General features: G+C 47.5%; 1 protein-coding gene and 1 pseudogene across 4 annotated transcripts in view; one reads left to right on the plus strand and one right to left on the minus strand.

Moving 5' to 3' along the window:
• Positions 1 to 22,744, plus strand: part of ADCK1 (aarF domain containing kinase 1) — a 109,571-nt gene that overhangs the window by 81,600 nt on the left and 5,227 nt on the right. For all 4 annotated transcript variants that reach the window (XM_090271246.1, XM_090271245.1, XM_090271248.1 and 1 more), the window contains 3 exons: positions 6,237 to 6,353; positions 18,158 to 18,307; positions 19,504 to 19,701. In XM_090271246.1, the coding sequence (XP_090127372.1) occupies positions 6,237 to 6,353; positions 18,158 to 18,307; positions 19,504 to 19,701 (465 nt within the window). The remainder of the gene's footprint in view (positions 1 to 6,236; positions 6,354 to 18,157; positions 18,308 to 19,503; positions 19,702 to 22,744) is intronic.
• Positions 13,446 to 13,947, minus strand: LOC150017112 (large ribosomal subunit protein uL11 pseudogene; annotated as a pseudogene).

A 22,744-nucleotide genomic window follows, 5' to 3' on the forward strand; every position in this document is an offset into this window, starting at 1 on the left:
AGAGTAATACTGTCTTCATAGAAAGAGTTTGGGAGTTTTCTCTCTTCTTGGATTCTTTGAAATCTTTTGAGAAGGAAAGGAGTTAGTTTTTCCCTAAATGTTTTGTAAAATTCACCCGTGAAGCCATCCGGTCCAGGGCTTTTGTGTGCTGGGAGTTTTTTGATTACTGCTTCAATTTCACTAGTTGCTATTGGTCTGTTCAGGCTTTCTGCTTCTTCTTGATTCAGTTTTGGAAGACTATATGTTTCCAGGAATTTGTCCATTTCATCTAGGTTGTCAAATTTCTTGTGATACAGTTGTTCATAGTAATTTCTTACAATCCTTTATATTTCTGTGGTATCAGTTGTGATTTCTCCTCTTTCATTTCTGATTTTATTTATTTGGATCCTCTCTTTTTCTTGATGAGCCTGGTTAAAGGCTTGTCAATTTTGTTTATCTTCTCAAAGAACCAGCTCCTGGTTTTACTGATCTTTTGAATTGTTTGTTTAGTCTCTATGTCATTTAATTCTGCTCTGATCCTGACAATTTTTTTTTCTACTTGCTCTGGGCTTTGTTTGTTGTTGTTCCTCTAGTTCTTGTGGCTGTAGGGTTAGATTTTTCTTATTAGAGATTCTTCTATCCTTTTTAGGTAGGCCTGTATTGCTATGAACTTTCCTATCAAGACTGCTTTTGCTATATCCCATAGGCTTTGGGTTGTTTTGTGTTCATTATCATTTGTTTCCAGAAACTTTTTGATTTCTTCCTTTATGTCATTGTTAACCCATTCATTATTTAATAGCATGTTATTCATTCTTCATGAGTTTGAATGTTTTTGAGTTTTTTCCTTGAGGTTGATTTCCAGTTTCAAGCCATTGTGATCTGAGACCATGCTTGATATAATTTCAGTTTTCTTGAATTTGTTGAGGCCTGTTTTGTGTCCCACCATGTGCCTATCTTTGAGAATGTTCCATGTGCACTTGAAAAGAATGTATATTTTGTTTCTTTGGGGTGAAAAGTTCTCTATATATCAACTAAGTCCATTTGATCTAGAGTATTGTTCTATACCTCAATATCCTTGGTATTTCTTTGCTTCAAAGATCTGTCCATTGTTGACAATGGGGTGTTAAAGTCCCCTACTATGAGTGTGTTGCTGTCTATATCCTTCCTGAAGTCTTTTAAAAAATTCTTAGATATTTAGGTGCTCCTATCTTGGGTACATATATGTTTACAAGGGTTATATCTTCTTGATGGATTTTTCCCTTATGTATTATGAAATGTCCTCTTTGTCTCTTTTTATGGCCTTTGCTGTGAAATCTGTTTTGTCTGATATAATTATTGCTACCCCAGTTCTTTTTCATGTCCCTTTGCTTGAAATACTTTTTTCCATCCCTTCACTTTCAGTTTGTGTAGATCTCTTGTTCTAAGGTGGGTCTCATGTAGACAGCATATATGTGGGTCATGCTTTCTAATCCATTCAGGCACCCTATGTCTTCTGATTGGAGCATTTAATCCATTTACATGTAAGGTTATTATCAATAGGTACTTATTCATTGTTGTTTTCCCCCTTTGTACTTGTGCTCCTCTTTGTCTCTCTTTGTTTCTTCATCTTCTTAAAGCAGACTCTTTAGCATCTCTTGCAACGCTGGTTTGGTGGAGATGTATTCTTTTAGTGTTCTTTTGTCTGGGAAACTCCTTATTTCACCTTCCATTTTGAATGAGAGCCTTGCTGAGTAGAGTAGTCTTGGGTATAGGCCTTTGTTTTTCATTGCTTGGAATATTTTTTGCCATTCTCTTCTGGCTTGTAGTGTTTCTGTTGAGAAATCTAATGATAGCCTTATTGGGGCTCCCTGGTATGTTATTAGCTATTTCTCTCTTGCTGCTTTTTGGATTCTCTCTTTGTCTTTGAATGTTGCCATTTTAATTATGATGTGACTTGAAGTGAGCATGTTGGGGTTCATCTTCATTGGTGCCCTCTGTGCTTCCTGGACTTGTATGACTTTTTCTCTCACCAAGTTACTGAAGTTTTCTGTAATTAGTTTTTCAAACAGGCTTTCTATCCCTTGCTCTTCATTTCCTTCTGGTATTCCTGTGATATGGATATTATTACTTTTCATGTTGTCCTGCAGGTTTCTTAAAATCTCTTCATTCTTTTTCATTTTGTTTCACTCTGGGAATTTTTTTTTACATTGTCCTTCAGCTCACTGATCTGATTTTCTGCTTCCTCTAGTCTGCTTTTAATTTCTTCTACTGTGTTCTTCAATTCAGAAATTATATTCTTCATTTCCTTCTGGCTCTTACTGATAGCTTCTATGTGCTTTTTCATGTTGGTGTAATTCTCAGTAAGTTCCTTGTAGTTTCCCTGGAGTTCTTTGTAGTTTTCTTTGAGCTCATTGATCTCATTGATCTTCCCTATAATCCATGTTTTGAATTCCATGTCTGATAGTTTTCTTTCCTCTATTTCATTAAGCACTCTTTCTGGGGATTCCTCCTTTCCTTTCGATGGGGGATTGTTTCCCCACCTCCCCATTTTTGTGACCCTTCTTGTTTGTTGCTGCTTCTTAGATTGATCTGCACTTCCTGGATCTGCCCTGGTGGTGTCAGATTGTGTCCCAGTCTCTCCACAATTTCTTAATGTGAGGTTAGGAGCCTGCGACTCTCTGGACATTGTGGACAAACCTTGTTAGATGATGTGCCTTCTTTTGGAGACGTGCCATAGCCTCTTAAGAGTCTCAGCAATTAAGAACCACTGATGTATAATAATTAATATTAGTTAAGATTGTTTATATGCGTATGTTGTGTTAGATCACTTTTAAAGTGCATTACATGTGTTTACGCCTTAATCCTTATAATAGTCCCACAAGGGAGATGCCATTATTAGCCCCATGTCTCCAATGAGAAATCTGGGCCTCAAAGAGATGAAACCATTTGCCCAAGGTCTCACAGCTTCTTGTTCAGGGGCAGAGGCAGGCTCTGAGTGGAGGCAGCCTGCTCCAGAGCCTACATGTTAAATCACTGCTATTCTGCCCATGTAGTAACTTGTGGGGAAGATCTAAATGATGCTGAACTGTCTGTAATATTAACTCTGAGCTGTGGTTGTATGTCAGGACTACATGTGAAATGCTACCTGGCTGTCATATGGCAGCTGATGTTTGTCCAGCAGCTGCTGGGTGAGTGCCTCTGTGTCGAGCACCAGGTGTCCATCCACATATACCACTAGGAAGCAGGGAGCGGTGCTTCCATTGTAATCATCCTCACCATCTTATAGGTGGGGAGGTTATAAAACGTAGCCACTGTCCCAGAGCTTGGAGGTGGCAGAACTGGGGCTGCAGCCCTGTAGTCTGACACTGAATCTGTGCTCCATTTTTCTGGGCTTGGGAGATGGGAGGGCTGTGGCTCTGGGTGATGGGTGCTGTCCAGACAAGCCAGGGCTGGCTTCACAGGTGTGTTGCCCAAAACATGGAAACAAAGCGGAAGCCAGCTATGAGTCTGAGGCCCAGGGTCTTGAGCTGGAACTTTCCATAATCTGTACTCTTTTTCTTGAGGTCAGGATTGGCCCTATTGTGGGCACAGGTAGAGGCCACAGGAGTGAGGCCTCTGCTTTGTGACAGGAGACCCTGGATGCAGAGGTCACAATGGCCAGGGTATGACCTGGCCTGTGGGGTCAGCAGATGCCCTGGCCATGAGCCTCCCAGGGTTTAGTTTTATTAGGAGGGGAGTGTGGGACAGTGTTTCTTATTACCTCCTTAATATTTTTCTCTTTCATCTTTCCTGTCCTTGATAGAAGCCAAAGAAGGATCAGTAGTGAAACAGGGGTGTTTGGGTGAAGTGAATTTCACCTCACACCCCAAACCCTCCTGCCCATGTGGCAATTTAATGTCAAGCCCCCCTGTCAAGTCAAGTTTCTCCTACCTAAGCAGGGAGCAGTTTTGCATTTGCAGTCATTTCTGTGTTACATCCATTGAGGGGCCATGTCCTCGCTGAGGTCCCCTGGCAAACACCTCTGTCTCCCAGGTTCAATATTTCCATCATTTCAGATCTAAGCCACCGGAGCAGGGGATACCTTCTGTTGTCAGACTGCATTGGCTGTGTTTCGGGGGAAGTGGGGAGAAGGTGGTGGAGGGGGAAACCCAACACACCCCAGATCCTGGTTGACAAGCCCAGAAAGTCTTTGGGTTTCTCTTTCCATCAGTGGCTCTTTCCTTGCTGCTTCCACATTGCCCCAGGTAGGCCCAGATGGGGGTCTGACAGCCTGTATCCAGAGTCCCAAGTGCCCCCTGCCAAGCTTCAGTTCCAAACACACTGAGGGAAGAACTTATCCCCAAAATATGTCCCTTTCATTTGGAAGCCACAAAACACAGCTGCAAACTTGCACTTATATTTTTAAAGATACCTTTTAAAAACTGCTGAGCAGCCCTTGCTAGGTGCCTCTGTTGGATGCAGCATTGTCCCATGCACCAAAATATTGCAGGTTCGATACCCGGTTAGGGCACATACCTAGGTTGTGGGTTTGACCCCTGGTCAGGGCACATATGAAAGGCCACCTACCAATGTTTCCTTCTCACATTGATGTTTCGCTGTCTGTCTGTTTGTCTCTCTCTCCCTCCTCACTCCCCTTCTAAAATAAATAAACTTATCTATCCTCAGGTGAGGATGGAAGAGAGAGAAAAAAAAAAAAAGCCTAACAAGACTGGATTTTAAGTTCAAAGTAACAAAGAATCACAGATTTCTTTGTTGGCCCAGATTTTCAAATGGCAAAAACTGCAGGAAAATAACAAACCCAATGACACCTTGATTACATGGAACCTTTGTTCCAGGAAACCCAGGCCCTAATTACACTCAGACTCTGTATTGAGACGGGGCAGGAACAGCCTCCTTTCTGATGAGGACAACTGAGGTGTAGGGGAGCTCAGGGGCCTGACTAAGACACAACATTATTAGTAGAGTGAGGACCAGAGAGCAGGTTTTTTTGACTTCAGGCCTGCTATCTTACTGCTAGGTGAGTTGGGATTCAGGATAAAGGAAGTCTTTATTCCCCCTAACATTTGACTTAGCTTCTGTTTTTTCTTTGTTTGCAAGTAGAAATAAACCCATCAAGTTGTTGGGGAGACGTGACATGCTGATGTTCAGGGATCCCTCCTTCATAGCGGTGGTGGCACTGATGGGTGTCTCTCACTGACATGGCAGCCCAGTGGCCCATGGTGCCAGCCAGTCTCTTGCCTGTTCTTCGGGAGATCTGTTCCCGTTCTGGCAATTGGGTGTTCTCACAGTCAGAGGGTGTTGGAGAGCATATCAGTTAGAAATGCATTTGTCTACAGGTAACTGTCAGACTGATTTAGAGGGTCTTAAACGAGAAAGGATTTATTTTCCCCACGTGGCAAGAAGGCTTCAAAAGTTGCCTGCCGATATTGTCTTAGTGCTGTAACAATATCAGGGTTGGCATCTCTGATTTTCTTGAACTTTCCCTCATGTTGCAAGATAGCTGCTGCAGAGTAAGTAGAGTTGCATCATCTACAAACATCCCCCTTTTTAAAATTTGGAAAATAAAATCCTTCCCAGACCTCCTGGTAGGCCTCTGCTTATGTTCTCATAAGTCAGAGCTGTGTCACATGTCCATGCCTGTGACAAGGCCGGTAGGGAAAGTATGCAGTTTTTCCTGTCACTGGGGAAGAGAGAGGAGGGTTGGAAATAGGTGTTGGGTTAAGAGCTGGCCCTCTTTGCCACTGGCTCTTGTGTGTCAGAAATGGGCATGAGAAACATGCATTCATTCATGCATTTATGCATTCATACATAGGCACAATACACCAATGGCACAGGTGTAGAAACTGAGGCAGAGGGTTGGGGTTCATGTCAGAAGCCTGAGCTGGGCCTCGTGAGAGAGGGAAGTAGCTTTTAATACCAACTCTTGCTCAGGTATGAGAGGATCTACACATTTCCCCCGAAGTCCCAATTTTAAGTTTGGCTTTTAATCCTGTCTGCAAGGCACCAAGGAGAACAGGGAAGCCATTCTCTGGTCCCCAAGCAGGAGGGGTCATTAAAGGAGGGGGCTAGGGGGCTCGGCTGGTGGAGGCAGAGTGGCACTTCTCTCTTGTCCTGCCTCCCTCTTTCCCACCGGTCACTGAGGACGTCCCTCCCAGGCCTTCTCCTGCTCCTGGGAGGGGTGTCTGCTGTCTCCTGGCTCACTGCACCTCCTGGAGGTCCTTGCCCACCCACAGTTCCCAGCCCTCCAGACCTTTCTGACCTGCCCTTTCCTTTTCCAGGTCCCCCAAATCTACTGGGAGCTGTCCACCAAGCGTGTCCTTCTGATGGAGTTCGTGGAAGGCGGGCAGGTCAATGATCGAGACTACATGGAGAGGAGCAAGATTGACGTCAATGAGGTGAGGTTGAGAGCTCCCGGCTGCTGTGCCAGGCACACAGGCTTGGTAGGGGCTGCCTAGCAAGGGCAGGTGTGCCCAGGTGAGGTCTCACCGCCCTGGAATGGGGCCTGTTGTCTGAAGAATAAAATCTGAGTACAAAGCATCCTTCCAGGTCATTTGGTACAACCCTCTACTCTGTCTCCTAAAGTGGGGGTTGTCAGCACACAGATGGGGTGCAGGCATGCACTGAGCCCCTCCTTACAGTTCGTGCCTGGACAAGTGATTGTCTTCTTGTACCATCTGAGCTCCACGGGGCTGAGTAGCCACAGAGAGTGGAGGTGTGAAATCCATGTGATTTCATCCTTCTGCCTCTTGGGGCCCGGACAACCCCCCCTTCCTTGCCCCACCCCCCTCTCCCTGCCACTTATCAGATTTGCAGGTATCAGGCAAAAAGGGGACGGCAGTAGCCAACTGTTTCCACTTCAAAGAAACAGGAAAAAAGGGGCTCCTGTCTGCCACCCCACTGGTCTCAGGGAAAGCCGGCCCTGTGGTGGAGCCTGGAACTCATTTTCTTCTTCTTGGTCACCATAGGGTCCCACAGTTTGGGATGGATTTGTACTTTCCAACAATGTTCATCATTTTTACAGCCCCTGCTGTGTCCTAGGTGTGGAGGTTGGAGGGGAATCAGACACAATTCCCTTCCTTAAGGCGCTCACAGCCTATGTTGGAGTTATATGCACAACCGTTGGGCTTTCCTGGAAGAATTCTGCTTGGGGGCAAAGGATAAGAAAACTTTCTGTTCTAATTCAGCCCTCCACTTTACAGATGGGGAGAGAAGTTCAGAGGGAGAGAGCAAATGTCTTTTCCAAGGTCATGTGGCCAGCAGCATGACTTGGGGCTTCTGACCCTGCTTCCCTCGCTGTCAGCTTCTAGGGTGGGCCTGGGGAGGGTGGGCAGAGCTGCCTGCAGCGGAGGGAGGAGATCTGCTTGCCCATCTCTTTCCCTGTTGGTTGGGGTGGGAGTATGTTCTGCATCTAGCTAGGAGTCTTTTTTTTCACCAGGACCCTTGAGTACAAAACCTTTGGATCCAGTGGAAAAAGGGGTGGGAGAGGTGACCTTTGGCTTTTTTTCAACAGCCTTAAAGGGAAGCATCTGTGTGCCTGCTGATCAGGAAAGATCCCGGAGGCCTCTCTCCCTTCCCATGACCCTACCCCAGGTTACCAGCACGCCAGCTGCAGTGGAATTTTCATTTGGGCGGCACCCCCAAATCCATTAATCTCTTTGGATCCAGTGGGCTCAGGCAGTAATGGCATTTAACCAGAGGCAGCTTTGATTTCAAAGACAAGTACAATACAAACAAAGATGTGCTCTGGTGTAGCTGCTTGTTTGTGGCTGAGTGTGGAGCTTGGGAGGAGGGGACAGTTCGGCTGGAGGTGGTTGGTGGGAGCTGAGGCAGGTTCTCATCTGCTCCTGACTCCATAGGGCAGACAAGATCCGCGTCTGTGCAGAGTGGAACCTGTGTTTTCACCCTGTGAATTAGTCATTGGGAAAATAAACCAGCCTCATGCCCTGGGCTGGCTTCTGTGAGGCAGGGCTGGCATAAAGTATTGGTTTTCTGTGAACATACATAGTTTGGCAAGCTGATATCGGAGGACTTGGGAAAACAACAATAACAGTAATTATTATATGTAACTAATATGTGCCAAGCATGTGACACATATAGTCTCTACTCCTTACCACTGTCCTGCCAAGGATATATAATTAACGCCATTCGCAGATGAGAAAGCTAAAGCTCAGAGAGCTTAAGCCACTTGCCCCACATCACACAGCTAGCAGAAGCAGAGCCAGGATTTGAACCCAGGTCTGTATGATTTCAAAGTCCTTACTTCTCTATGGTCTCCATCTCCCTCCCAGGCATTGGCCTTGGGCTGCAGTGGAATCTGGGCCACCTGGTTGATGGCCACATTAGTAACTCTGCAAGGCAGGAGCTGGAGGACTGGCTGAGAAACTTTACCTGGCTGCCCAGGTGGTATCTGGCTGCAGCCCCTCTCTCTCCAGCTTACGTCAAGAGTCTTTTCACCCGTCTCTTACAAACATTGTTCCATTGGGTAGAGATGTGAGGACTGAGTCAGTGCACAAGGAGTGCTTAGCGTAATGCCTGGAACATGGTTAGTGCTCAGAATCAGTAACTAGTTGATTATTGTTGTTTTCGTCATTATTATCACCATTGGGCTCTGTCCTTTCCTCCTTTACCTCCTTTTACATGAATGTTTACCGACTGCCTGACTCTCTGTGCCAGGCCCTTTCTGTACTGTAACCTCAGGAGGGAGGTCTTATTGTCTCCATTTTGCAGATGAAGAATCAAAGACTCAGACACCTAACTCACATAAGGTCTCAGATCTTAATCGTCCACTTCAGTGAGTTTTCATATGAGTATATCATGCAATCACCAGCCAGGTAACTATGCAAATTGTTTCTTGCCCTCGGGCAGGCTCCCTCATGCCCTCTTCCAGCCGATGCCCTCACCTTGACTTCTGTCACCATAGATCACTTTTGCACATTACTGAACTTTGTGTAAATGGAATCATACAGTATAGTCTTTTGGGTCTGGCATCTTTGTCATTAGTCAGCTGTGGGTCTTTTTTGGAAGCTCTGTTCTCTTCCATTGGTCTATGGGTCTACCCTTACAGTAATACCATACTGTTTTAATTTCTTAGGAAATCCTAAGGAATCAATTATTATACTTAATTCCTTAATCCCCTGCACCTGGCTTCTAGCATTTGTATGACCCAGGAAGCTCTTTGGTTATTCTGAGACGATGTCATTAAATACTTCCACAGAAAACCCAGGCTGGATAGAGCGCTGTGGGCCATGTGCTCCACTGTGTTGTGATGGACCATTGGTGATGCTGGAAGTAGGCCAGCAATGGGCCCTGCTTTGTAGAAATCAATCTATTATGTCTTTTACCAACCAGTGTCAAAGCCATAGGCCTCATGGATGACTGATGGTGTGCGTATGTGTGTGTATGAGCATGCACATACACACAGAGTGTGAAAGAAACCATATTCTGAACGTTTCTAACAGGTCTCTGAGGTTCTAAAGTCTCTAGGACTGTGGGACCCAGGGGGCCCATCCCTGGAGTGATTCTTCCTCCTGAGGACAGCCTGGCTATCTGTGTTCCCTAGGGAGGGAAGTATAAAGGACATATGAAAGTGACAAGGGTCAAATCCTGGGGATGGGGGTAGGGTGTGGGAACTCCAATTTACGAAGCAAGAGACCTGGGTTCAAACTTCAGCTCTACCAGTGGCTCACTGTGTGATTTTGGACAATCACTGTCCCTCTCTGGGCCTCAATTTTCTTATTGAAGGTTTTTGGGTTAGCTGGATATTTGAGAGTGCAGTGAATCTCAGCTTGCTGGGAGCATGGACTTGGGCAATCTATTTCAGAATCACCAGGGGCTTATTTAACAATGCAGATTCCTGGGCCCCACCCCAAATTTACTAATCAGAATCTGGGGTGGGAAGGGTTGAAGAATCTGCATTTTAACCAACTCTTCAGGTGGGTTCTGATACTCAGTGAAGTTCAGGAATCTCCTGCCACAAGGCCAGAGGGCCCGGGCATCTAAGATATTTTCCACCTCTGGGCACAAGGCAACCCGGCCTAGGTGTCCTCGCCTGACAGGGAACACGGAGCTTTGGGGAGCCAGCAGCCCGCAGGAGCCCTTGTTTGCTTGTGTTTCTGAGCCCAGAAGCAGATATTATGGAGGGTCTGACCCGATGATCATATTTACCAGTCTCTTTAAGAGCTGGTGACAGTGACTGTCATTGATTTCATTAAAAGTAAAGGTCGTGCAAGAGCACGCATTCCCAGGCTGGATGGAGCCTCATCAAACCGCAGGATGACTATTGATTGCAGGACCTTTATCGAAGGTTAATTGGATTTCAGTGAGTGTGTATTTAAGACCCAGCCTAGGCGGAGGCCCAATTGAATTTGTGTGAAATTAGCCCTGAGAAAGGTGACAGAGTCTCAAGTTTGGGGTTGGCAGGACACGAACTGGAGGCCTGGTGGGCAGAAATCTGCAGTCTGTAAAGAATGGGGGTGGGTAGAGGATGGGGGGCTTGCAAAGACTCCAGCCTGTCTGTTCCAGAGACCTGGGAGCCAGGTGGGGGAAGAGGGCTGGGAGCGCCCAGTGGTCATTATGTGGACTGTGATTCAGTCCTCCGTTCTTGATGGCCCTCCTGGTGCGTGGCATGGCCTCCAGAGCCTGTTGTTCTTTTACTTCTGGCAGGGTTGGAAGGGGAGCTGGGGGTTTAGTTCTTACTTTGAAAATCTTTCAGCTAATCCCCCTGTTTCAGGCCCCCAACTCCTGTTTTCAGTGGGGCCAGGGGCCCTCAGTTGCCTCCTCTCTGGGTCTGAGTCCCTCATCTATATAGTTGAAGGGATAACAATACTTCCTTCACAGTGTCGTTGTGTAGATTTGCAAGCTGTGAAGTTCTGTAAAAAAAAAAAAAGTCATTTATAATTCATGAGGTTATTATTCACAGAGGCATATCTCCCTCCAAAGAATCTTTGAGAATCTTCTTTGCTTCCCTCCTGTCCACGTACCTCTGTTGTCTGTGTGTGATGCTCATCGATGGAGTGTGTAGTGACTTCCCTTCACCACCTCCTTAGAGTTTCCCCTGTCCCCTCCTGCCACCAAGGACTGAATAAGATACTTATATTTTGCTCAGCGCCATGTCCCACTGACTGGGCCTCCCTGGCTCTGTGGTGGGAGGTGCTCTGAAGGCCGGGGAAGAGGAGCTGCAGAGGCAGGCAGACCCTGATTACTGAAATCACTAGAAAGAAAAGAGCTTCCATCATCCTCCCCTCCATAACTTCTTGGGCCAAATCTTGAGAGGCTCAGGGATATTGGGAGGGTATGGTGAGGGCACAAGATGAGCTCCTGGAGGTTTATCTCCCTAGTAGCCGGGGTGCCAGGAGTGGGAACCAGTGTCACTCTGGACTCAGCCTTCCTGCGTTTGGTGCTGCCTCTGACACTTACCAGCTATGCCTCCCTGGTGGAGCTAGTCACCCTTTGGAGGCTCCGGCTTCTTGTTGTCAAGTGGGGTACAAGAGCGACCTGAAGGACCGTTTGATGACTGACACACGGAGCAGTTGGCACAGTGTCCACGTTACCTGCTCAGCACGTTACCGCACTGGAATTCCCACCCTCGGCCCACAGAAAACAGCTGCCAGAAGAAGGGGAGAGATGGAGGGAAGAAACCCTTTCCCCCTTTTTCTTACTGGCCAGGTAAGGTGGAGGATGTGGAAGAGGCCTTTGGAGTGAATTGCTGCCCAAGGCAGGGAAAGCCAGATGTCGACAGCTGCTCCTTCCTTCTCCTCGTCTTCCAACAGTCATGGCCCTGGGGACCCAGTCCCAGTCCCTCCGGCAGTGAGGACCCTTTGACGCTCTCGGGTGATGTCCCTGGTGAAGCCTCCTCTAGAGAGGCTTTTGCCAGCACCAAGATACTCCAAAGTTAGAGTACTTCTCCCAGCTTCCCGTAATTAACTCAGCACCCTCCTCCTTCCAACATCACACATGGGTCGAAGAGGTTCCCGGTGCCCTCCCGTTCAGGGGTTTCACTCCACGTTTGCTAGTCCAAGATCGACCCACTCCATGAAGAGATGTGGCCTTGGGCCACAGAGCAGCAAGTAATTGAGGTTTATGTATCCCAGGAGTGGTTCCTAGGGGGGAAGGTTTAGGGAAGAGAGGAAAATGCTCTTGTCTGTGGTCTGGCCTGGTCTTTTAGGCTGCTGGTCTGCCTAAAGAAGCGTGGGCAGGAACTGGGGGATAGGCAGAGAGAGTTTGAACTATTAACCTCCTTATACTTAATACCAGGCTACTTAATGTGATTATTAATATCCTGCAACACAACCTCCTGTTTCTTTCAGAAATCTTGGCCTTGCTTCCATTACTCCCCCACCCCCCGAAGAACATAAATAGACTTTCCTTGGGGGTGGGAATAAGTAATCCATGCAATTACAGAATAATTGAAGTACTTTCAGCCAATTCAAGTTTTAAGAAAAATCTAAAAATAACTCTTTGATTTACATATCACTTACTAAATTAATTCTTTACTCACACTTTTTATAGATTCCTGGCTCCCCCCCTCCGCTTACTGTTAGAGAATAAAGCATTGAGTAATTGCCTAAATCACTTATGTGAGTAGCACATTCTTTTTACACAGAACAATTAAAAGGTTCGTCACCAACTTTTCTTCTAAAAATTGCTTTAACCAGTGTGTTTTTGGTTAGACAAACAGCCCTGGATTTCCCTGAGACTCTTCTCCAAATGCAACGACTTATTGGATACTGTGGGGACCTTTAGGAGTTTTTGGTGGCGCTTCCAACCAAAAAATTCTTTGAGTGGAAAGGTGTGATGTCCTGGTGATAGAGAGCTTGTTCCCTGGAGTCAGGCCACCTGGGTTTGGATGCTGGTTTTACGAACTGCTGGCCAGGGTAACCTTTTGCAATCTTGCCTCCTTTACCTGTCTACTGCAGAGGATGGCTGGAAGCCCATGTACAGCGCCTGGAACTGTGTCTGGCCCAGAATCTTACCTGTTACTGTTCTAGGAAGGTGTCACTTTATGCCTCTATACAGACACCAGGGCAAGGGGAAGCCTTAAAGGAACTGAGTAGACGTTTTTCCAAAGAAGGTATACTGAGGGCCAACAGGTACATGAGAAGGTATTCAATACCACTAATCAAGGAAATGAAAATCAAAACCTAAGCGAGAGATCACCACATACCTGTTAGAATGGCTGTTATCAAAACAGCAGGAGTTGGTGAAGATGTGGAGGAAAGGGAACCCTTGTACACTGTTTGGTGGGAATGTAAGTCGGTTCAGCCACTATGGATAACAGTATGGAAGTTCTTCAAAGAACAAAAAATAAAACTATTAATGTCATATGATCCCATAGTCCTGCTTCTGGGTATATATATCCAAAAAAATGAAATCAATATCTCAAAGAGATAGCTGCACCCCCATGTTCATTGCAGCATTATTTTCAATTGTTTGTTCTTTCTTTCTTTCCTTTTTTGGTTGTCAGATGATCTTTAATTGAAATATTTTCCTCAACTCGCCGGGCATTGCACTGCACCACTGCTGATGTTATTTATGACGTTGTGAGGGTGGCGGCCATCAACGTCGCAGCCCACAGACTGGGCGGTCCCCAGGATCTTTTCAATGGTTCCAGAGAGTTCTCTAGCTAAAGATCAGTGCCGCATCTGTCGGGCAGTGGCAGCAATCTCATCAAAAGTGATTTTTCCACTGTGCTTAATGTTTTTTTTTTCTTCTTCTTTCTGTCTCTTCACAGTTCTTTGAGGGCTTTGATGATCAGGGCAGAGGCAGAAGGCACTTCCTCAATCTGGGCCTGTCTGTTCTGAATGGTCAGTTTCACTGTAACCCTCAGACCCTTCCAGTCACTGGTTGCTTTGATGATGTCATTGCCAACCGTTTTTGGAGCCAGACCCTGGGGGCCAGTCTTGGGGGCCAGGGCAGATGTGGCACCCACTTCCCACTGGTGCACCTCAGGTGCACAACTTCGATCTCGTTGGGGTCTAGCTTCGGCAGCATGGTGGAGGCAGCTGGTGTGAAATGAACTTGGCTTTGGGATGACTGAAAAAAGTTGCACCTAAGCCTCCTTTAAGCCAGCAGCTGAAAGCTGAAAGCTGAAAGGTCAGTTGTTTGTTCTTAATCATGAGACGTGGCTGAAGTGTTACGAAAGGGGCAGGAGAGAGGGCTGTGTGCCCAGTGATGGCCTTGATGTCTTCTGGGACCCGTGATGTCTTTGTGAGTTGGACAGAGCTGGCTGCCTTTTTCTGGGCAAATTGGTTCCCAGAGACTATTTAGTACAACTCTGTCAAATGTAAAGAAAAATTACCCAAAATTTAGAAATAAGGCCAGGAAAATGCAGTGTTTTTTAAGTCATTTTTGAGCAATGCTCAACCAGCCCACCTGAGGATTTTTTTTTTTTTACCATAGTACTAAGATAGTCCAGCTCCATAATTGTATTATCATTGGATATTCTTTTAAAAAAATTTTTTTGATTTATTTATTATTTTTTCTATTGCAGTTGTCCCATATTTCCCCCCATTTCCCCCACAGCCCACCCCTCTCCCACAGTCAATCCCCACCCCGTTGTCCATGTCCATGGGTCACTTATACTAGTTCCTTTACTAAACCCTTCCCCTAGTTACTCCCCTCCTCTCCCTCCCCACCCGAGGATTTTTTAATGGTTAGGGGGTCGTACTTTTGTTAGACTTTGCTATTGAAATGTTAAGGGCTCAGATTGAAGTCATATGTCAATCTGTAGATCTTATTCAGTACAGATGCACATAATTTCTGCCCCATAAGGTTATGATAACCCTATAAGGTTATGATTTCCTTATTGCCTTGTAGGACAAGAACCAGTTTTATATCTAATTCAGGAATCTTAGACTCTTATTCCTGTTTAAATGTCCATAAACACCCAGTCCCTCAAAATTCTCTTCATATTTCATCCTTTATTGATGAGTTAATTAATCTTTAACGTGTTCGTTCTGTATTTGTATGCAGGTCATGCTTTAAACGTTTTGAAAATTATACTTTGAAGGTGATAATGGGTATATTTTTCCAAGTTTAAAATAATAAGTCACCCCATTACAAACAAACAAACACATTTGTGTGTCTCATGGTATAGTGCATAAAGTTGCTTTCCCGTATGTGATCACATTTTGATCTTGAATCTTGAGGTTTTTCTGTGAGGAAGAGGAGCAGATAGGGTTAGTCTCACTTAACAGCTAAGGAAACTTGTACCTGGATCGCGAAGGGAGGTGACTTGTCTCCCAGGTCACCCATACCTGAAGTGGCAATGCCAAGATAACTCCAGAGTGAAGCTGGGTGCATAGGCTGGCTCTCCCTCCTGTCTCTGCCTGGCACACCTGCCTTTCCTGGTGAAATCTGTTTAAAATGAACATCAAGAGCAACCCCTAAATGGAAAGACACGCAGGGAGGGGCTGACAGATGGAGTGTTGAAATGGGGAGGGCCGCTCTGGGGGCTTTGCTCGTGTGTATATGAGCTACCGTGGGCAGCACCTCCTCCTCCTCTGGCAGCAGCAGCTCACTCTCATGGGCAAGAACACCCCAATCCTGAGTCCCCAGGAGCCATCTTTCAATGTAGTAATAGGGGGCCCAGAGCGATCAGCAATATTTCAGGAAGCTTAAGGGAGATCATACATCTCCCCATGACAGGTCTGCCCAGACTAAATGAAATGTCATTTCTCTGCTTTTGGCTGGAATTCCGTCAGCTCAGTCTGGCTGCACTGCTTATCTTGGGCTGAATCAGGAGCCCTGATGGACCTTATATGCATCCTTGACAAATAAAAATGAATTATTACTTAATAAATGCAATTGGTTTGGCAAACACAGCCTTTCAGTGTGTGGCTCCATGGAGCTCCAAAGCACCTAACGAAAGGGGCTCCCAGGGGCACAGAGCTGGGGACTTGCTGGCTCTCCCAGGACTAGCTCTGGCTGGAACCTCTTTCCCAGGTAACATAAAACAGAGGCTCTGAAACACCTGACTGATCAGCCCGAGTCTGAGAAATTGGCACAGTGCAAAGTTTTGCTCCAAATGCCAACAAACTCTGAGCACTGGGCATTCATTTCACCCAAGGAAAACATCAGGCACTGGAGAGCTGGCATGGTGGACAACCTCTTTAATGTGGGTTTCTCCATCTCTTAAAAAGGTGCAATGAAACCTAGTCTGCCCTCCCTCAGGAATATTACAAGGGATCAGGAGCAATAGGGGCACTGAAGAGAGGTCACTAGGTTCCAAGCACCACGATGTTCTCATTTGACCCTATGGTAGCCCTTGTGAGTGGCATTGCTTTTATTTTCATTTTACTGAAGCTGAGAGTACAAGCAACTTGCTTAAAGTCACAGAGTTCAGTTGAGTGCAGAAGGCAGTGGGAGCCAGTATAGAATGATGGTTACTAGGAGGCTGAATCCTGGCTCTACCTCTTTCTAGCCATGTAGCTCTGGAGAAGTTAAACCTCGATGTGTCTCAGTTCCTCATCTGCAACATGGGGGTTGTGATTGTACCTACTTCAAGGGCTTTAAGTAAGGATGGTAGCTGTCGTTACTAAAGTAGGGTTATTCTTGATTGGTAATGGGTCCAATTATAATCTATTGGGATTCAGGGGAGGTTAATGGGGTTAAGATGAACATCAGAGGCAGGAACCATGGCATCTCAAAAAAACAGAGACAAAGGTCTCATTTATGTTGAAGGTAGAGTCCCACATTCACATGTTTGGCCTGTTACAGGCAAGTGGATGCATAGTAGAGCCAGTCTGTGGTATGTAAATTACACCTCAGCAAAGCTGTTTTACAAAATAGAGCCAATCCCCACCACCTTTGGAGCTTATGATAGTGGGCTAGATGTTCCGTAATCAAATAATGACAGTAGTGTGCTTGTGTCATGAAAGTAAAGTACAACATTCTATGAGAGTGTACGGCCAGAGGACCTCATCTAATCTGGGCAGTCAGGGAAGGTTTCCCCAGGAAGGTGATGCTGACCTGGGATGGGAAGAAAGAGGAGCAAATTGGGTGAAGGGGAGATGGGAAGAATGCTCCTGGCAGAGGGACTATCATGTGCAAAGGCCCTGAGGTAGGAAGGCATGGGGCTCATTGGAGAAGAGAAAGAAAACAAATGTGGCTGGAGTGTCATTGTGCAAGATGAGACCAGGGAGGTAGGCTGGACTTGGTGGCGCAAGACTTTGCAGGCCAAGGAAGGCAGTTGAATCTTTATAATAAGACCCTAACCCTGTGTCCCACCTGATGGGCCCAGCTCCTCTCCTCTGGCTGGAATATGCTTGTGAGTGACCGTGGGGTCCAGCTGAGGCTGAGAGGAATGCCAAGGGCAGTGTGTCCTGGGCATTTGCTTTCTGGGTTGAGCTTCTCTTTGTCCCGTGGAAACCCATTGGCAGGCCATCTGCGGGCCCAGGTCTGGCTCTATTCAGCAGCTGTTCCTAGCTGGGAAGAGGCTTTTAGCTTTAATAAAAAGGGAGCAGAGATAAGAAGACCGCCTCGGCAGGGAGAGCAGCAGTGACAGGATGATTTAAATGGCTTCTCCAGTGTCATTTCTTCTGTGCAGACATCATAAATCAGATTAGCATTGGGCTCTGATAGGGAGGGCTATAGGCAAAGGGGCTTGCAGGGAGAGAGGAGAAGGGCTTGTAGCTCTGCGTCCTCCTGGGACTGGCCTGGAGCTGGTGGGGTCACCTATTCCTGGTCCTCAGTCCCCTAGCCTTACTCTTTGGAGGAGGGGCAGTGGACTGCCTCCTCCTATCCAGCTTTCCAGCCCATATTTAACTTTGGGGAAAAAATGAAAAGGGACTGATAAGAGAAATAGGGAAGAGAAAAACTGGGAAAGAATGGAGGGGCGGGTGTGGGAGGTGGGTGTTACAGCCACCAAAAAAACTAGAAGCAGCTGTTCTTCTGCTGTGGCATGTATTAAAATCACCATGGGAACTTAAAATACTGATGCCTGGGTACCACCCCCAACATTTTTGGGTTCCAGATGATTCTGATATGCAGCTGAAGTTAAAAAGAACTGGATGAGAACTCAGCTTCTAGCTTAAATGAAGAACTTCGTAATCTCAAGCCATCACTTTCACCGTGACTGCTCAGACCTACTTGGTCCCTCTGGCCTTCCTCTTGACAGTGACCAGGTTGAGGGACCAGAGTAGATGTCTCTGAGACAGGCGTTAATGCGGGTCAGTTCCCACCCACCTCCCTTCTCTTCCAGATCTCGCGCCACCTGGGCAAGATGTACAGTGAGATGATCTTTGTCAACGGCTTCGTGCACTGTGACCCCCACCCGGGCAATGTGCTGGTGCGGAAGCGGCCAGACACGGGAAAGGTGGAGATTGTCCTGCTGGACCACGGGCTCTACCAGGTAGGAGCAGCCTTTCTCACCCAGCCAGCCCCAGGGTCTAGTCCTGCCCAGGCTTAGAGACCACTGATCTCCCCTATGGGCCATGGAAACCGGAGGCAGATGGCCAAGGTATCTGGAGAGGCCCTGTCCTAGCTCTAGAGCTGTCATTTTGTGCAAGTCACAGTCATACACTCTCTTAGCCTCAGCTTCCTGCAGGGTAAGGTGAGGTTGGTAATGCCTTCTTTATAGGCCACTGTAAGGAGTGCGTGGGAATGTACCTGGATATGTGAAAGTGCTTTGTTAGCTGTAAAATGGCCTTGCTTCCCAGGGAAGCCCAGGCCAGCCCGGACCCTGGGACATGAGCTGTCTTTCAATGAGCTGGGACTTGATAAGGAGGTAAATTCAGCCCTAGTAATGAGGTCATGTGTAGCAGGAAAAGGGGCTGGGCACTGATAGGGGCTCTGTCCTTTGGAACTGGGATGCAGAGTTGGTTCAGATGAGCCACACGTTCCACCTAGAAATTGGGAAGTTCACTGCCAATCTTGTGACCCAGGGCCTGGTTTGATTCTAGGAGACAGTTGGTCCTTAGGGAGGTTTTCCCTGAGGTCTCCTGCTCCTTCCCTCAGGGCCCTAATGTCACATCCCAATATCATAGCCCCCTTTGAAAGGCTCAGTGACGTTGGGTACATTAGTTTAAGGTAGGCTAGCTGCTGTCACACATAGCTCCCAAATAAACGATGGCCGAGGCACCTCACATGTCTAATACTCGCTCAATGTGCCAGTCCTGGGTAGGGGGAGCAGGCTGAAAGCAGGGGCTGGCTGAGGCTCCACCTCCCAGGTCTCTCCTGGGGTGGTCTTGCCACCTGCAGTCAAAGGGGTAAGGGCTCAGAGGAGCATGCATAGGCTAAGTCTGGAAGTGGAGCTCCTGCCACATTCTCTGGTCAGAGCTCTGGCTGAAGATGATATCTAGCTAGGAGGGATACAGGGAATGTGATTTTGAGGGGCACTTGGTAATTTCTGCCACTTAAGACCAAGGCTGGCCAAATAGTAGCTTTGAAGTTGGACCTTCAAGGATGGCTGAACTGTGAGGGGGAAGCAGATATGCAGGAGCCATGGTCTTCATCCATCCCCTTTGCAGTGGCCACTCCAGCCAGGGACTACCAGGTCTTCAACAAGGAGCGGAGGCTCCGATGTGGTGATGGCTGCCCCCTCCGTAGGTGCTCACGGAAGAGTTCCGCCTGGATTACTGCCGCCTGTGGCAGTCGCTGATCTGGACTGACATGAAGAGGGTGAAGAAGTACAGCCAGCGCCTGGGAGCTGGTGATCTCTACCCTTTGTTTGCCTGCATGCTGACCGCCCGCTCATGGAACTCGGTCAACAGGGGCATCAGTCAAGCTCCAGTCACTGCCACGGAGGTAGGTGGCCCCTCTGGCCCTGTTCTCTCCTGAATACAAGGAGCAGGACCAGGGATGCCTTTGCACCCCTTCCTATCCAGGGTCTGAGGTTCTATCTGGTGGGTGTAGGGGTGGGGTGGTGGGCAGAATTGGAGATACGCTGGATGAGAAGGAGGGAGGGGACGAGTATCTGTCCCTGGGTGGAAGGAAGGAAAGGGAGTGATATCCCACTCCTGCCCTTCCTTATCAACGTGGAACACAAACAGGTCACATTAACCACATGACCAGACTTCTGTGGCTTCCACTCCAACCTGCTCACACAAGATTTCAGGCTTCTGCAAAGATTTCCCCTAGGATTTCTGGGAACCCCCAGGGACTCTCATAAATAAGCTTGGTGCCACTTCTGTCATTTCCTCCTGGGAACTGTCTCCCATTGGGTGGTTCCTCTGGGGCACCCCGCTGGGGAGAGGGCTTCAGCTGTCATGCGGTGTCTCTCGTCCCGTTGCTCTATGGAGTTTTTAGTGAAATGGCTCTTTGGTCTTTCTTGGTAGTTCATTTCTTCGTTGGAACTAGACAACAGTCCCATGTGTCTGGGCTGAGACCAATCCCAGTTACATCTTCTCCCTGCACTTATTTTCACCTCTGCCCCACCACAGGGCCTTCTGTGGCAGGTCATTCTTCCTGGCCCAGAGCTCTCTCCCTCCCCGGATTCTCAGTGCGTCATGGAATGTGCTTCTGCCTTCCCAGTCTGTCAGTTTTCCAGGCTTATGCAGACTAGCCCGTATCCATGTGGGGATGGCCTTGGGCTCAGGCTCACCACAAGGGACAGGGCCCTGCTTGTGCAGTTAGAAAGATCTGGGTTCTAGTTCTAGCACCTGCTCTTCCTGGTGGCATGATCTTGGATAGTTCTTGCCACCTCTTTGAGACTCAGGGGGGTGCCCTGTAAGCTGCCTTGTGGTAGGTGGCTTTAGGAATGGCTAGATCCAGAGTGCCAAATAATGTCACCAAATAGGCCCCCTGTTGCCATCTCTTGGCTCTGCTTTCCTCCAAGTTTCCATCATTCTCCTGCAAGCTCGGTGGCAAAGATGACCACCAGCTGCTCCAGGCCTGCACAGCTTTAAAGCTTGTCATCTCAGAAGAAGAGAGACAATCTCCCTCCTTTGTTGAATGGGGATGAAAATTTCTGCTTTCCTGATGATGCATGGAAAGTGCCTCTCCATAGCTCCTGAAGTTCATTCACAGAACAAACATTTGTTTTTGCTGGATGCTGGACTAAGTGTTGAGGATCCAGTGATGAGCAGACAAATGGTCCTTCTTTGTAATTTACACTGTGGTTGAGGGAGACAGACATTAAACAAGTGAATAAACAGGTTAATAGAATAATTGCAGGTTGTATATATCAGGGAGGAAACAAGCTTCAGTGAGGGTGCTGGGAACTGAGTGCTCAGAGAAGAGATCTCTGAGGCATTGATATTCAAACTGAGGCCTGAAGGACAAGAAAGGCACCAGCCACAGGAAGAGCTAGGAGAGAAAGCACTCCAGGCCGAGCACACACTGCGCTAAGGCCTGGGGAAGAGAGAGTTTGGCGTGGCCTGGAGTGTGGTGAAGTGGATGGCGGAATGAGAAGAATCTGAGCCCCGGGCAGAGAGTGCATCACTCTGGGCCTATAAGCCATGGGAAGAAGTTAACTACAAAGCAAAGCCTTCGACGGGCTTTAAGCAGGAGAAGGACAGGCTCAGACTTGCCATTCTAAGTGTCTCTCCAGAGTGGGGCAAGAGGAACCATGGGGTGATTAGTCGGGAGGCTGGGGCAGAACTCCATGTGGGCGGTGCTGGGGGCTCAGACTGTGCTGATGGCAGTGGCGGTGGAGAGAAGCAGGTGGACTTAGGACAGGCTTTGCCATTGGCTGGGATGTAGAGGCTGAAAAGTTGCCTCACAGCTCTTTGGGGTGAATGACAGGAGAGGGGAGGGTGGTGCCATTTTCTGACGCAGAGAAAACTGAGAGGGCCATAATTGGGGTTGGGGGGGGTTGCCCGTAGTTCTCTTGAACGTTCAGATAGAGGTGTCATGGGCTGTTAAGCCTGGAGCTCAGAGAAGAAGAGGTCCAAGCTTGAGATAAAAATTTAGGAGTCCTCAGCATATAGGTGGTGTTTAAAGCCACAGGAATGGACAAGAACACATGGTACAAGTAGGTAGTCAATAAATGTTACCTGCTTTTATTAACTAAGTTTGAAATTTATGTTTGCATTTTTATTCATTCATAAGGACCCAGCATCAATGCTGCTGTGGTAGTCTGCTTGGGCTGCCATAAGAGAATACCACCACCAACTGGGTGTCTGAACGGCAGAAATGTGTTTTCTCATAATTCTGGAGCTCAAAGTCCAACATCAAGGCATCGTCAGGGTCAGCTTTGGTGGGAGCTCTCCTCCTGGCTTGCAGACGGCTGCCTCCTCAGTGTGTCTTCACACTGCCTTCCTTAGTGGGTACACACTCCTGGCATCGCTTCCTTTCTTTGTAAGGACATCAGTCCTAGTGAATTAGGGCCCCCCTTGTGGATTCACTTAACTCGAATCACCTCTCTAAGGACCCTGTCTCTAGTTGGTGAGTACCTGAGCAGCAGGCATCCTGTCTGGTACCTCTTTTCTAAGGCCTCTGCTGTCCTGGGACCAGGTCTAGCAGGGAGGCATTTGCGTAGGTTCTGGAGGTACGTATGTACTGCATTTGCTCACTTGGGACAAAAACCCAGGGAGAGAATAGACGTAGCTGCTCTTGGCCAGTCTGGTCTCTGAGGTGCAAGGGCTCAGTTTCCCGAGTCTTAGTCTAACTTAAGAGTTAGGGGAACCTCCCACACTGCATCAAGGAGGACGTTTTCCCAAGTAAAAGTGGCTTCAACAATTAAGAACTTGCTCTCTCCATCCCAGAAGCCCGGAGGCAGGTGGATCCAGGCTGCGGACTGAGCAGGTCGGTGGTCTCAGGGTTCTGGGCTCACTCCTCTGTGATTCTCTTGGTTTCATCTCACGGTTCCAAGATGACCGTGGCCGGTGCATCTTTACATCTTTATTCC

This window comes from Furipterus horrens, unplaced genomic scaffold (assembly GCF_987537825.1).
Source record: "Furipterus horrens unplaced genomic scaffold, mFurHor1.1.pri manual_scaffold_3, whole genome shotgun sequence".
NCBI lineage: Eukaryota > Metazoa > Chordata > Mammalia > Chiroptera > Furipteridae > Furipterus > Furipterus horrens.